At 42.0% G+C, this 17,035-nt stretch overlaps 1 protein-coding gene across 3 annotated transcripts in view; it reads right to left on the minus strand.

Moving 5' to 3' along the window:
• Window positions 1-12,949, minus strand: part of LOC311048057 (FYVE, RhoGEF and PH domain-containing protein 4-like) — a 130,457-nt gene extending 117,508 nt beyond the window's left edge. For 2 of the 3 annotated variants that reach the window (XR_014601059.1, XM_084061068.1), the window contains exon 1: window positions 12,706-12,947. Coding sequence is in view for 2 of the 3 variants with exons in the window: in XM_084061068.1 (XP_083917194.1) it covers window positions 12,706-12,838 (133 nt within the window). In the remaining variant the exon portion in view is untranslated. Of the gene's footprint in view, window positions 1-12,705 lie in introns of all 3 variants that reach the window. The other variant, XM_084061069.1, reaches the window with a different exon arrangement.
• Between the last annotated feature and the right edge of the window lie 4,086 nt (window positions 12,950-17,035).

Here is a 17,035-nt window from a genome sequence, read left to right on the forward strand (position 1 = left end):
TGGAGCCTCGACATGTGTAAGCAAATACATATTCTATCGCTCTGGGTAGGACACAATAAATATATATATATATTTTTACAAACAACATACACTAGATAAGTGACAAACATGAAACTTATTAGCTCAGGAACCCATCGTAATTTAAAATAAATTAATTTCTGTTTTGACAAACAAACAATGAGTTGCACTAATACATTATAGAGTAATTTTGATTCTGCATAGATTGAAGTTTCAAAAAAATCTAATAAATAATAGTGCCCCAGTGATGTTGCTAGGTTTTCAATGCAATGGGTCCTGGGATGCAAGGGTGGTCTTTTAGATGGGTCCCAGGGACATTTTATGGGTCCCACCAAAAAGGCACAGCGTTTAACTTGTGTTTCATCTTATATGGTTATATTCATGTAGAACATGTATCTGAAAGAAAAGTACACAATTCCAAATCCGACAACTAGTACTTGTAGTACTTGATTTTTTTTTTTTACATTAACCACTTGAATCCTAGTATCCCTTTTCTGAGGAGAACTTTAGCCAAAAATAGCAGATCTACAAGCTCACACTTGTGAGCTTGTAGATCTGCTATTTTTGGAGTTATAGGTGTGTAAAGGGAAAAAAGAGCAGCAAAAGTTTATCTGAAACACAATTTTATACAATATAGAGGGGGTCCCTGCTTCATCTCTCTCTCAACTAGGGGGTCCTTGGCCTGAAAACACTGAAGACCCCTGCTCTACAGGGAATTATTTGATATCTGGCTGCACGGAAAGACACAAGAATCACAGCTGCCATTAATTAGTGCTGTTCAGTGTTGATTGCCTAGTGGTCAAATTGGGGTCAACGAGCCATCGTTAACTTGCTTTGAAGTTGAGCTGTAAGTTGCGCAGCACTTTCACTCTCTCCCTCTAGCAGCAGCCCGCACTGCCCTGAGACAGAGTGAGAATACTTCTCCATACGGCGGTGTTTTACCGAGATTTTTCTTGTTTCCTGCACTATGCCTTGTAATCCGCGGACGGCTTTGAAATCCACGGATGGCCTTCAAATCCGCGGTAATTTCCGCTAAATTGTAGTGCGTCCCATGGACGCAACGAGGGTGCCGTGAATGCGTCCTTTTTCAATATGGTGCGTCAGAGACGCAGGACGCAGGCCTATGAGCATCTCTGGTGCCCCACTAGTAAAATAATATTACATCTTATGTGTAGTGACATCGTAGACTAACATAATTGAAATAACTGACAAAAACAAGATTGACGTGATAAGCTGGTGTAATGTCTAGTGTTAAATAGGTGGCCACAATCAAACTATATATTTCCAAATTAAACTAAATTATGCAGGACTCATCTCAAATTAGTGAACTCAACGGAAACATGCTGTGAATAGAAGAAGTCATCATGCCTAGCGGAGATAATACCTTGGTCCTTGGAGAAGCAGATATTGAATAACGTGGTTGTTCACTAGTACAAGGTTGATTTGTTCACTACCCTTTGAAGTTTTTATGTTATATATAAAATTTGTGCGGGGATCCTTGCTCACATTTAGTTTTGATATAGGGCTTTCTGTTGCACTTGAGCTAAGCTGCATTGTCGAGAGGCTCACGAGCACATTGGATGTGCTTGGCAGAACATTTATGACTACAGACAGTAGCTGCACGGTCCACGGCCTCTGAAGGGTGCACACTTCGGGGTGGTGTACTTGGTGGCTTCTGTCATGCTATTTTGATGTGACAAACCGAAAGCGAAACTATATGTTTGTTTGTAGTGGCTCAGAATATCTCCCTGTTATGTCAATGGTCAGTGCGTTTGGTGTACAGTATAAGAACATGCCGGGTTTTGGTTGCAGAGTGGATGTCAAGTGAGTTCATACAGTGGACATTTGCTTTGCAGTTTGTTGCCAGTTGCGGTGGACTGGCTGAAAACTACACGGTCTTCAAAAGAGACTTTACATCATCGATCGTGGCGCAAAATGTATCCAATTACGTTGCTGAGCATTGACCTAACTTTTATTTCTATTACCAGGTGACCACTGATTGACCAAGGGTAGTGGGGAGGTCCGAAAGACTTAAGTGTAACCTTCCATTTCTCTAAAATAGGTCGACTGCTTGCAGGAGAGACGTATACACTTTTGGTGTCGTTAACCCTCCATTTCTCTGAAACAGGTCATTGGGTGCAGAAGAATAATGTCAATTGACCTGTGCATAAGGCACAGGAAAGTTGTTTTGTTGTGTTTCCAATTACATGTTGTGAACGGTCAAGGAGGGTGGCCTCTGCACATTCCTATGCTGTGTGCCCTGCCGGGTGGCAGGTCAAGGAGGGTTATAGTATGTTTACATTTTTTTATATATAAATATTTATGTTATGTATCGCCATGCATAGATATCTATATAGATATATGGTTTACATTTTTTTTTTTTTTTATATATAAATATTTATGTTATGTATCGCCATGCATAGATATCTATATAGATATATGGTTTACATTTTTTGTATATATATACTTATGTGATGTCTCGCCATGCATGGGTATGTATATAAATATATGGCCCTCTCCCCAATCAACAACTACACACACTCTCACAATCACACCACATAACATTATATTGCCACCTGGGCCCCCATGCTGAACTTGACGAAGAACACCCCTGCACGATATCTACGCCCCGACTTTTGACCTCAAGGAGGGTATGGATCTGACTGGCGCTTGGAGTTTGAGCCCCTGTGTATAATACGGGGGGGCCAGTCTTGGACTCTGTCGGAACCTCCTCCTCCGGGCTCGGAAAAGTGACCACCTCAACCGGAGGAATTGGAGAAGAAGAAACCAAAATGCAAAAAAAAATAAAAATATTACACACTTTAGAAGAGTTGCTTGTAAAGGAAAACTCAGTGGGAGTGCCCCACTGAGGGAACCTAAGTTTAGCTATACACTTGTTGGTATCAAATGATGTACTGTAATTGTCCCCAATAAGAGCTCATGTCCAGATGGTAGGTTTGGGACTGCCCCAGCCTAGTTCAGAGTTTCCCCTTCAAAGAAAAGGGTTTTCCTCGGCTCACATGACTCAAAAAGAAAAAAATGGGACCTGATTTTTTAAACATGCAATATGTTATGCTATAAAGTAATCGCTATAAAATACTGTTCACATTTAGGTGTTGTGGGTACTAAATTCGTACCCAAGGAGGGGTTGATGGTCCATTGTGGAACCTTGGGCCGTCAACCTTTACTTTATAGAGTGTGGAGCACAGAAGCTGTACTCCAATTAGAAGGCCGAACGTGCCATCCACTGTTTTTGATATACTGAATGCTAAAGATAAGAACCTTAGAATTCTCCAGGCGCTCAACCGAACGCTTGTTTGCATGCAGACCTAGATGTGGAGCGAATTGCCTTCGTGATATATCAGGTCGTATTGTTTTAATATCATTAATTTGCTGTTCTTTTATTCACATATAGAAAGGGAGTCTCCCTTGTTTGTCAATAAAGATGCCTTGCGCATGTGAACGGTAATTTCTGTGTATGTCGTCTATAAACTGGACTTTAGGGTTTATTGAACCAGAGTGACAGGTGTGTCACGGCACATCACAACTTTAATCCGTGGTGATACAGACATACGAGGAAACTAAACATTGTATTTCCCTAGATCACTAGTTCTCAACGTGGAGTTAGTTCACCATAAGTGTCTCCGGCAAAATGACGAACAGTTTAGACACTTTAACTGTATTCTATTTTTCTGCAACTGTATCTTAATTTTTTTTTTTTTTTTTTTTACAAATGTTGACAAATCCTCTCTTATAGGCGTCCCTGGCACAACATATTTTCAAATGGGGGCCAATGGCCCAATATACGTAAATTTGGGACTAGTCCATGACATGAAAATGTTTGAGAAACAAACAAAGTATACAGAATATCTACACTTCATTGGTGTAACCTCCAAACAATCCCTTTCCACCCCTAGACCAAACAACCCTCTGAGGTTTTGGCTTACAACATAAACTAGCTTATAGCTTCACACAGAAACCTGAAATACTGCAAGTAATCCACTTTATGGGGCAGCTTGTGCATATTGTTGGTGACCTTTGATTCAAAGTAGTCGATGATGTGAAACTCTTTCCTTCCTGCTTGTAATACTGTAAATCCAACCTCTGTATTTTCTGTTTACTAAAGAGCTGGAGAGACGGGGGAGACCCCTGTTATTGAACAAACACTCTATAGCAATGATTACTATTAGAATACAGAACTACAGTATTTAACACTTAGTTTAACAAAATCATATAAAAATGTACAGCACAAAGTCTTCCAGCTTTCAAGAAAACAGATTTTTTTTTAGCATTGAGGAATTCCATGCATTTGAGGAAGAACATGGCGTTATTTTCTCTAAAAAGTCATGACTGTTCATCTGTCTTCTGTTCTGTCAGAGGAGAAAGAATGCAGAAAGGCAACTCATCTATAATAAAACCTTGGATGGATATTGGAGAATGTTGGCTAACAGAATGTTTTTCTGTGTTGAAGGGCCTCTGCCTGTGGGACACTGGTGTGCTATTTGTGTTTCTTCATTCTATTAAGGCTCAGACTGCAGTCAAATCCAGTCAAATTTATTTCACAAATCTGATCTTTTGGCCCGACTGTTCACACTGCATTTGCAAGTGACCGGATCTGTCTGATCTGTGTGCTTAGACTGATCTAAACGACATCAACCCAAAGCTGCCCTGCGTCGACATATCTGCTTTGGTTACCGTGGTAACGACATGACGTCAAGACTTTTATGTTTTATCTCTTTATATGTGTTCTTAAAATTATTTATTTTCCTCTGACACTGCAGATACTGTAGGACATTGTGAACCCATTTTCTGTCTTCATATATTGCCTTGTTCCTGTACATTCCTACAAGTTTGGCTTGTACTGAGGCATCCTCCCAAAGTGCTAGGACACATTGAATTTCTCCGTCTGTCCACTGAATGCTGCTCGCCATTTCTTCTGTAAAACTTATGCTGCACTATTGTTTTGTTTTCATTACACCCCTTGCGCTCTGTAATGACGTCAGTGGCGCTCGGGTCCCGCTGCAAGTGATGTTTTGGACATGTGACTTGGGTGGTTAGAGCAGATTACTAGGTTCAGACTGAGACGCATTTTTAGAAATCAGATTTGAATCAGATTTGAAACCACCTCTGAATGTGATTTTTTTTTAAAGGATCCATGTGACCTGTCTCTGTTCGGAGTCTCAGACTTCATAAAACAAATCGGATTCCAATCTGGATATGGCATAGATCTGATTCAGGCTAGATTCAGGCTGGATTTGTCTGCCAGTGTATTAACAAATGTTACCAAAAAAAGACAAACATTTTGAAAATAGCCGATCTACGCTATTTTAAAATGTGTATCTGTAGAGCCTAGACATTCAAAATGTAACGCCTCAGCTATTACAATTCCAAGTGCTTGTCAGGGAGGCAGGTCCGGTCCCCAGTTCAAATATTATTATTGAGGGGGGGTTCATAGCCTGAAAAAGGTAGGGAACCCTTAATGTAGGCTAAGACGAATATTGTCTGTGTTGAAGGGCCTCTGCCTGTGCGATACTGAAGGTCCATTGTGGAACCTTGGGCCGTCAACCTTTACTTTATAGAGTGTGGAGCACAGGGGCTGTGCTCCAGTCAGAGGGCAGGCCTTGCCAGCCACTGCTTTGATATACTGAATGTGAAGATAAGAACTTCAGAATTCTCCAGGCGCTCAACTGAACGCTTGATTGCATGCAGACTTTGATGTGGAGCGAATTGCCTTCAGGTCGTATATTTTTTGATATATCTTTAATTTGCTCTTCTTTTATTCACATATTATAGATGGAATCTCCCTTGTAATCAACAAATATGCCTTGCTCAGGTGAACGGTAATTTCTGTGTATGTCATCTATAAACTGGACTTTAGGGTTTTATTGAACCATAGAGTGACAGGACCATGGCACAACAATACTGGTGTGCTATTTGTGTTTCTTCATTCTCTTACAGGGTGTTCAACACACTGGGTAATTAACTTGTGCATAACCACAGAGGGCAGAGGAAATACTTTCCAATGAACCGTTTCAAAATTGGCGTTCTAAAGAAAGAGGCCGGGCACTGGATGAGTGTTTCGCAATGACAGTGGCTCTTGAGACAGCGACCACATCGTGGGAGCTCTTTAAATGGATTTATGAGCAACTTATTATTAAATGTGGTATAATGATTTGCAGTAATGATTTCCAATAAACACTGTCATAACTTTAACGCTGCCGTAGGCTACGAGCTGTGGTACTCAACTCCTGGTTGGTAGATATACTGAAAGTGAAAGTTGCTCAATCAAATTTCTACTTCAGTTTAAGCACTTCTTGCTTTAAAAAAAAATACTTAAAAATACTTAAATAAGTCTTAAAAAGTACACGTTACAAAGTATCATTTCTTTAACATCAATATATATCAAACAATACTAAAATCATTGCATTGGAGTGAGCTTGTAGATCTGCTATTTTGACTACTTTAGAAATTGGTCTCATTGTAGTTAACCCATTAGATTTGAGCTAAAAAAGCATTATTTTACACTTTGGGCTATTCAAAAATAGCAGATATACAACCTCATAGCGCGGCACCGAGTGCCGCGCTACGAGCTTGTAGATCTGCTATTTTTGAAAAATCGTGAAAATGTGTGCAAATCTTCGGAATATATATATTTTTAAAGCGAACATTTTTAACTCAAATCTTTGCTTCTGGGGGTCCCTGGAACAACATATGTTGATGGGGGTCGGCGGCCAAATACATATCATTTTGGGGGTCCTCGAAATGCAAAAGTTTGAGCACCACTGATACAGAAACATACGTTTTTCAGAAAACTGTTGGGATTTAGGAGACATGTAGAACCGGCTTCAGGTCTCAATGGGTTAATTCATAATGTATTTTTGGGTCCCGGGGAACCTTTCCTAGAAATGTAGCGTCAGAACTACAATACAGTATTTGTATTTGAAAAGCAGTGGAGTGAAAGTCACAACTTTCCAAAATAACAAAATGAAAGTACAGATAAAAAAAAAAAACTCAAGTAAATATACTCCGATACTGTCCACTGTCCACCCCTGGCTACGACTCAGAGGCCAGTGTTTTTTTTTGACAGAAGTGAGGTGATGCCAGCATGGGGGGAACTGCGAGGGTTCAGTTCAGGATCAGTTGGCCGTGCAGCATGAACAATAGAAACAACAGAATGCTAGCAGACCACAGAGCCACCGATTCATGCAGTTCCACTGCCGCTCGCTTCCCTTAGCGGGCCACCACCGCCACACACAATCGCCTCCATTGTTGCGTGACGCACAAACCAAGTCCCACAAACAAACCACCCAGCACAAATCCTGCAAGGCCCCGAGCTCTTTGCCCCATACAAATTAAAACACCATCATCAGTCAGCTTACAGAGGGGAAGCGTCAACACAAGAGCAACAGGGTTGCTTTATGAATTAGCCATGCTAACATTGTCATGCGCTGAGGTTTATAGTGATGATGTGTTTTTTTGTGGCGCGAGAGGCAATCAAGATTAAAGCTCTTTTCCAGGGTGTAGGCCAGTGTTTCTCAAACTTTTACATGTCAAGGACCCCCAAATTGATATTTATTTGGCCGCGGACCACCTTCTGAAAATGTTTTGTGCCAGAGACCTCCAATGTATTCAAAGATTTGCAAATTCTTTAACGATTTTTCAAAAATAGCAGATCTACAAGCTTGTAGATCTGCGTATATCCCGAAACACCCTATGACCCCAGGCTACAACACTGATGATACGTCCCAGCCTCCGGGAGCAGTATGGGTTATCACCCCAGCCTGTGTCTTCCGTGAGGAAGAAGCCCAACAAATCCAAGGTGAGGCCTTTAGGAGGGCCATTCAAGCAAGCCGCAAGTGGAGCCTGCAGTACCACCACGGCCCAAGAAACCATCACGCCAGAAGGAAATGTTTGGATCGGTGGGAGTCTGGTGCAGCGCTCAGGTCCTGCACCTGGTGAGACGAAGGAGGAGCCCGGCCAGGAGGCCACCCACAGAGCCTATAGTCCCTCCACGTGCCAGAGCCTCCCCCAATCCCGGCAGAGTAGTTCCGGAGAAGCGGACTGAGTGGCTCTGTCTTTCCCTAAGACAGGGGTTTTCAACAGGTGGTCCGTGGACCACTGGTGGTCTGTGAAGGTATTGCATGTGGTCCCTGACCATGCATTTAGTAACAGGAGTAGGAAAGTAAAAGTGAATATTCTCTTCCACTCAAAGTGACCTTAGATAATACGTCAATGTTGGCAAGAGTCAGAGGGCAAGAAATTCCACATTAAATCTCAAGAAGGGGAAGTGTACCGGATTGTCTGATTGAGTCATCATTATGAGGAAATGTGCCCATATAATGGCATTTGTGTCTGCTCACTCATACATGAGATGCAAATCAGTATATCAGTTAACATGAGTTTAGTGGAAGGTTGGATAAGGTAAAAGAATGGAATAAGGGTAACCGTGGGATAGGATCAATGCACGAGATTGAAAGTTCTCACCCAGTGAGTTAGCCTGGTAACCCCCCCCATCCGGAAATCTCATTTGTATTTGATTTCAGGAATAGCCCATGTATTTGTTTAGACCAATAAACACAGACGTCTATTAAACCACTAAAAAATTATTTTGCTATTCGCACAATAAAATAGCAGATCTATAAGCTCACAGCACATTGCACTGTGATGCGTTGTGAGCTTGTAGATTGGCTATTTACGGCTTACTTTCACCAAGTTCATTAACTGGCAATACTTTGTTAAAGTCTTCATAATTTTGCCATTTTGTGACATTATATTCCCACTAGTACTAGCAAGACAGAAGACACAGACATGCATTTTTAGCATTAATAATTGAGAATAATTGAGCCAGTGTGATCATGATATGGCTAATCAGTTCTTCTGTGACTTATCCTGCAGCCTGAATAAGTTAGTCATATCCTACATAAGAATCTATGAATTGGTATTATGTGCAGATGTTATCCATTAATTCAATTAAAAAACAAAAGTTTACACCCCGCCTGAATCAGTGTGTGTTCCCCTCAAACAATTTTACACGATAACAATACAGAATTCTGTCATGCAACTTTTGTAATAAATAAAACAATGAATGAATAAAATAAAAGTGAACTTGAGTTGAACCGCGGTCGAAGTGTATGTGTGTGTGTGTGTGTGTGTGTGTGTGTGTGTGTGTGTGTGTGTGTGTGTGCGTGTGTGTGAGATAGAGAGAGAGAGAATGAGGGGAGCAACCCATAAGTCAGCATACTGTACAATGTTAGTATAAGTTGACCAACTTGATTTTCCATACCACAGATGATTACACATTCCTTCCATGTGACATGGTTCAATACAACATTTAATGATGCAGCATTTAGTATTGTGGCTGCATAGCTGTGCTCATGTCTTAGACCACACATCTCTCTCTCTCTCTGGAGTCTGTGGACTGTGAAACAACAACAGAAGCATCCTTCCCTATTAGAGGACTCACTGGAGCGTTAATCACTGGAGTCCTAGCATCCCTACTCTGGGGGGAACGTCAACATGTATTGTAAGCTTGTAGATAGGCAATTTCCGGCAAAAAGATTTGGGGTAGAGGTAAAAAAAAAAAAAAAGTGTACAAACTCAAAGTGTACAGTGCAACTCAGGTCGGTTTTACTAAGTACAGGGGGTTTAAGTGGTTAACAAGGAGTTCAAGAAGACCTTGCAGTTTTGTTACTGTCCCGTCTCATCCTTTGTTTCACGATGAATGGTTCCTCTACGAATGTATTCACTGTGTTATAGGGCTGGGCAATTAACCGAAAATATGTCGAAACCGATAACCAATAACCGACTTTATCTTGCTCATTTAGGTTAATCGAATAATTTAGGAGCAGGTCTTTTATATAGAGTAAATATGTTTTTCATCTCTTAAATATCAACGAGTTGACATGAAAAAACGTCCCCGTCTACCAAGACAAACAGGGAAAACACCAAAGTACAGCGATAGGGCAATGTGTTTCTGCAGGTAAACACCACCATTGTGAAAATAGCTTTGAAATAAGCTTTGAAATAAGCTTTGAAATAATCGTGAGATTATTTCAGCTAGTTTGGGAGAGAGAGGTATAAAGACACTGAGAAAAATAAGAGAGGAACTTCTTTTTGGAGAGCTTGGAGGAACTTGGTTTGGGAGACGAGGACAGAGAGATGGACTGAAGGAGAGGACACAGAGCTTGGGGGGGGGGACACCACGGTTGAGAGGGGCACAGAGAGAGTTAGGCCCGGGGTGCAGGCCCTCGTGGGCTTTGGGGGCAGGACATTATAAAGGAAACATGCTTGTTTTTGATGCGACAAATTAACATATTTCTTATCAGCTTCACCTCGATTGGATATATCATTTTACCATAACACAGCCCGTACTGTGTTGTCCATTCATAAAGCACTGTCCTGCAGTGTTTAGTGCATGCAGCACAGCAGCAGCAGCAGCAGTGTAAAAGTGTGATAACTTTGGTTGCAGTAGGGACAGCTGTGTGGTTATTCCACAGTACACAATCACTCATGTATGCTTGTGCCTCAGTGTAAGGCCAGGTATAACAGAACTGAGGTTGTGCAACATGTTGACTAGCACAAGTAATCCCTAAGGAGGGGCTTCCCCCGTGATTCTCAGCACTCATTTTGCCACAAACTTACTATACTTTGTTTAAGGGGATGCCCAGGGCTCTATACTTAATTACAATCGTAATAATTTGGGTATTTATTTGTCGATGTAAATGTTCATAAACGGTGAAATGTGTTCTCTGCAGCAGTGGGTGCTACCACGTTGGCAGCGCCCGGGGAGCAGTTAGGGGTTAAGCGTCTTGCTCAGGGACATTCAACACAGGTCCCCGGGACACGAACTGGGAACTTTCTGCCTCTCTACGTGTTCAGCAACAGCCGCCCCTTGGTCCCCTCTTTTTTTTCCACCCTTAACACCAAATCTCTTCACAGAAAATAGCCGATCTGCAAGCTCACAACGCATCGTAATTATGCAATATGTTCTGAGCTTATTCACACCACTCAGCCCATTACTTTAGCCACAAGTGTAACTGTCACTGTTGTGACTGCAGTGACAGACAGCACATGGCTCACTGGTGACTAACAGAGGTCTTATCGCTACATGGTTCATGTGGTATGACGTCTAACCAATGAACAAAGTTAACAGCAAGTCTGCAGGTACAGAATCCTGGCTGTAGGTTTATGATTGCACAAGCACACCTTAATCTCTCGCTCTGCACAGATAAGCCCTGGCTCTGTGAGAGATCCAGGACTTTTTTTTCTCCTCCTGAGCAAGCCCAGACAGAATGCTGGTGCCGGCCGTGCCGGTGTGTTACATGAATCTGGATCCTTGATCTTGGAGGCGTATTATAGTGCATATCATTCCAACATGAAAACCTGGGCCAACCATCTGTTACAGCCGCCTGTCTGACTGTCTAGGATGAAAACATACTGTAACATTATTTAGGTCAGGTCTTTGAAGTTGAAAACTGACGCTGTAGTAGTCAGAATCATACAACATAGGGTTCTCAAAGGGGGGTCTGGGGACCCCCAGGAGTCCTTTGTGGGAGTTCCAAAGGGCCCCCAGCAAAATGAGGTACAGTTCAAACTTCAAACAATAAGCCTTTATTCTATTTTTCAGCTATTTGAAAAATAATTGATCTACAAGCTCATAACGCTTTGCGATGCGTTAGCTGCAATTTAATTACGTATATATATTTTTTTTTTTTTACAAATGTTGACACATTTCTAATGGGGGTCCCTGCCCTGGCACAACATCTTTTCAAATGGGCATTCCGTGACCCAAATGCATATCAATTTGGGGGTCCATGACATGAAAATATTTTGGAATCCGACAACACCTGTCATTATGCAATCAATCTGCAAAACCTGCTATGTAGAAGTAGGAATGTTTTTTTCTACTGTAAAAAAAAAAAAGAAACCATGCCCTGAGGGGAATGCACTGTAGGTGGTTGCACAACAGGTTGGGGCTTGCCTTTCTTTGCAGCCTTCATACCTGCAGCAGCTGTGTGTAAACATGGCCATAGGTGTGTTAGTCTGGTCAGTCCATGCTTTCACAACAACTACACTATGACAACACATGTTTACTGCATGACTAAGAAAAGAGTGGACGTAAATAGCCTCGTCATCTGATAATACTTGATACCTATCCTAGCCTGGTTCCCCGCCTATCCTCCTGCTTGCTGCAGTCTCCAGACAGATTATTTAAACTGTGTCTGATACAAAAAGACCAAAACCGTGGATAGAGAATAAAAATAAAGGGAGGTGAAATTATTTGTGAACCAGCAACACCAAGAACAATAAGTAGGCCTACTCTAGATCAGTGACCCCCAGTGGGGTCCCCACACCCCCTGCCAGGGACCCCCATACAAGATGTGTGTTGTTAAAAAATTGAAATATATATATATTGTTTTTTGTTGTTGTTTTTATTATTCTTTTGTTTTTATTATGATTTGTATTTATTTTTTTACACTAAAATCTGCTCTTCTGGGGGTCCCTGGCACAAAAATCTTTTCAGATGGGGGTCCGCGGCCAAACACATTCATTCGGGGGTCCTCCTTGACATGAAATGTCACCTAGATGCAGTAAACAATTCCTGGCGAGTGGCGACCCTACAGCAAAGCACGGGGCTGGCCTGGAGCCTCCATGCATTAACATAACAGTGCATTCCTCTCCACCCACCTGAGGAGTCGTGCTGCTCCGGGTCGCTCTCCACTCCCACGTCTGATCGCTGTTTCTTGCGGAAGGCGACCCTCCTGAAGTCGTCCTGGTCCATGGCTCTGTGAGGCACCGACCGCTCCAACATCGAAACCATTGAATCAGTCAGACAAACCAAACTTTTCTCAAATAAAACGCTCGTTCTCGTGTGGATCCAAAATATTACGCGCACATCAGCAACGTATCCAACTCCCCAGATCCTGTGCGCCTGACCATGTATAATATAGAAACTAATAGCTATATTATGTTATGTTATCTCTACTAAATGCTCCCAGTGTCCAGCGATGTGTCCCTGCTGTCTGTGTCCATAGAGATAATATGGTGCGCTCGGTTCAACTTCATTCAGCGTCACCTTGACGCGCTGCGCGTCCTCCTCCCCAAACCCCGCCCCCTGCCGCTGGCATAAGCAGACTGTCTATCTATGCCAGTGGTTTTCAACCTTTTTCATGCCAAGGACCCCTAAATAGCTAGGCTCTATTCACAGCAGCCATATTATGAAGACATTCACAGGTGTTACCAATGATACTAATGAAGGCTCTGTTCCATTCTGTTCAAACAGAGTCAGGGTGCTGATATTGTGCATGTTGGCTCACTGGAAACACTCTGTTACACCAGTGGGTCTACAGCTGGGGTCCAGGGACCCTCATGGGCTTCCAAATGCCCCCTTACAGGTGTGTAACTCTGAGAGTGTACAAATGGAACCAAATGGACCCGTAAGAGTTATGGGGGTCGTGGAAACCACTGTGCTAGACTAAATGGAACAGAGCCTTCATTAGTAGGCCTATCATTGGTAACACCTGTGAAGGAAGTGATAATATGGCTGCTGTGCATAGAGCCTATTGATATACATTTGGCTGCGGACCCCCAATTGAAAATGTTTTGTTCCAGGGACCCCCCAGAAGCAAAGATATCAGTTAATTTTCGCTTAAAAAATATATTAATATTCCAAGATATGCACATTCAAGGTTTTTCAAAAATAGCAGATCTACAAGCTCATAGCGCGGCACTCGGTGAGCTTGTATCTGCTATTTTTGAATAGCCAAAGCTAAGTGGTTAAAAATGAGTGTGACGCTATTGACTAATTTCGCTGGGGACCCCGTGGTACTCCCTCAAGGACCACTGGTGGTCCGCGGACCACTGGTTGAAAACCACTGATCTATGCGGTTGCTTTAGGCCAGTGGTTCTCAACCTTTTCAGACCGTGACTCGAGGCCCGCGACCCCCCCAAAATAATCATAATTGAACTGGGGACCCCCCAAAATAATCATATTTGAACTGGGGTCCCCCCAAACTAATCATATTTTAACTGGGGACCCCCCCACCCATAAGCACTTGGAATGGAGTTGAAGCATTGCATTTTGGGTTCCACAGATATTGTGGAAAATAGCAGATCTACAAGCTCACAACGCCTTGCTTTGTAAAAACAAAAATGTGCCTCTTTCTTATATTATTGGAGAATTTGGCCAATGTTTGAGTTTGACCAGCTTTTATAGTATAGTTTGTTGATTACAATTGATACCGTCCTTTTCTTTTTCTTTTTGAGGTGTTAAAAATGGTCACTTCACTGTCATCTGGGGGGGACCCCCCCCTAAAAAAAAAAATCATGTGGGGACCCCGACCCACAGGCTGAGAACCACTGGCTTATGGCCACAATCCACTAGGGGGGCCGGGGGGCACCCCACCCCCCACACGCACGCATGCACACACTGTATAATAATAATAATAATTTAAAAAAGGGTCCTCCTAGGTCGTTGGTTCTCAAAGTTGGTTCTCCAGGGGTACTTGAGGGTGTTCCAGGGGTACCCAGCAAAATGTGTAAATATAGCATCAGAATAATTATGACCTTTTATACTTTGGCTATTCAAAAATAGCAGATCTACAAGCTCATAGCGCGGCACCGAGTGCCACGCTATATAGCTTGTAGATCTGCTATTTTTGAAAAATCGTGAAAATTTGTGCAAACCTTTGAATATATATATTCTTAAAGCAAACATTTGTAACTCAAATCTTTGCTTCTGGGGGTCCCTGGAACAACATATTTTTAGATGGGGTTCCGCGGCCAAATACATATCATTTTGGGGGTCCTTGACATGAAAAAGTTTGAGAACCACTGTCCTAGGTGATAGTCATAGTCACAGAAATTGCTCAGAAATCCTGTGAGCATTCCCACCTGATCACACTTCTTGAGAAAGCATGGGATATTATTTCTTCCTGTTCAGTCATCTCTCTCTGGTAATGGATGGCAGATCAGTTTGATTCGATTTCCAATGTAGATGTCTGCTCTTACAGCTTCCTGGCAGTCTGGCACTACAGATGGAACTAGCCCAAGCATGATTGAGGAGAAGACTCATATAGGGAAGTAAATTGGGCATCAAAACTGGCCTTTGTATCGTCCTTTTCAAGGACGGGGGTGAAGACTAGTAGCCAGTAACAAAGTGTTTCTGACAGTTTCTTACTGATACAGAGTAGTGGTTAGACAGCCATTATTGTTGATTATCCACATATCTAAAAAAAAAGCACTCAGCCACTCGGGCACTACACATAATCTTCTGCCTGAACTGAGGAGTTTATTTTTATCTTTATTCTTGACATTTGCAAAAAATAAAAACATTCTCTGTGCTTCATTTTGTTTTATACGTTATTGAAGTGTATTTTGACAAATTGATGTTCTATCATACATTGTGATGATCCTTTGTGATGATCCACTGTCATTGTATTCTGTACTGAGTGACTTGATGTGTTTAACTGATTGTAAACGGACTGACTGTGATGAGATCACTTATTCAAATGGGATGGATTTATTGATATAGATTAATTTATCTTTTTCAGATTAATAGAAAAAGTAGTCGATAGAATAATCATTGAGGAAATAATCGATAGTTGCAGCCCCAATAAACACTGTGGCAGGAAATAAACTTGGACACATTTAGAATGTTGTGTGTAAAGGTCTTTACATACAGTAACTGGCCTTTGTATCGTTCCTTAAAGTTGGTGCATTTTGAAGGGAGGAAAGACAGACAGCTGAAGTCCCAGGACAGACATGTGTTTTATTCACTTTTGAAACAATCTGAACACTGTTTTCAACTGAGTAGAAACTGTAAAACCCAATGTACTGTATTGCAGTACATTCATGTTGAAATCACATGGTTTCTTTTAGTTTGATGAGTGTCTCCAACGACCATCTCCTCCGCTGACATATTGTGCAACATAAAAGGGAGGCAAGCTTAATTTATACTCGCACGACGATGTTGCTTGCCGACACGAGCTGAGCTTCAGGCTAACAGCACTTAAAGATGGATTCTTGTCGGCGAGCAACACGTCATGCTATGGAGACTACGTTTTGGCTTTGGGCAAAACAGAAGTGTTGCTGATAAGCCTGGGTTGAAAAAAGCCACCTTTGGATCGTGTATCTCTGCATGTGGACATTACAAGAACAATCTATTCTATTCTGTCAAAAACAGACAAGGAGAAAAACCATCAACTGAGTTCACACAACAGAAATGACACATCATAATGTAACAAACGTGCTTCCATCAGTGATTAAAACGAGCGCTCGGGTGGGAGCTGTTAGGTGTTAAGTGTGTCCCTTCGTTGGGTGAGCCGAGGGCACAAACCGGTGACCTTCTGGTTACCAGATGACCTCTCTACCCACTCAGCTACAGTCCTATACAGTCCAAATAGTTGGTGATTGTCTTTCATGGCTACTCCACACTTCATAAGAAAACACTCCTAGAAAGGAAATAATAATCCACCTTACACTGGTGAATGAATGTATGACAGCGTAATAAAAAAGAAACTAGTCTCAATATGCATCAGGAAAATGTACTCAAATGTGTTTTCAGGACAGTGAACAACAGAAATACTGACATCAAGTATTGAAAGAAGACACAAACATATCAATCATAAGCAAAATTGATTATGTAAGTTAAACATTCCAGGCTAAGCCCAATACTGTCAGACCTTGTCCCACCTTTCTCTGATCAATGGACTGTTCCAAAAGAGACACGTCATCTTGGTTGCATAAGTTACTAATTACTAAAAGTCTGACTGTTGCGCGCCATTGTCACATAGCCGATCTACAAGCTCGATCTACAAGCTCACAACGCTTCACATCGCAATGCGCTGTGAGCTTATAGATCGGCTATTTTCTGTGTGACTTACTGGCTTAAGAGGTCGATGTAAACCGACAGGAGGGCCTTAATAACTTCCTGAATTAACCGTTATTTGAGAACGATTTACAGGCCACTCCTTTAGCTTTCTCGGATGCCAGCTGGTTAGTGTCATGTCTGAGGTGA

The sequence above is a fragment of the Gymnoscopelus microlampas genome (genome assembly GCF_963454915.1).
Source record: "Gymnoscopelus microlampas genome assembly, chromosome: 6".
In the NCBI taxonomy this organism is placed as follows: Eukaryota; Metazoa; Chordata; class Actinopteri; order Myctophiformes; family Myctophidae; genus Gymnoscopelus; species Gymnoscopelus microlampas.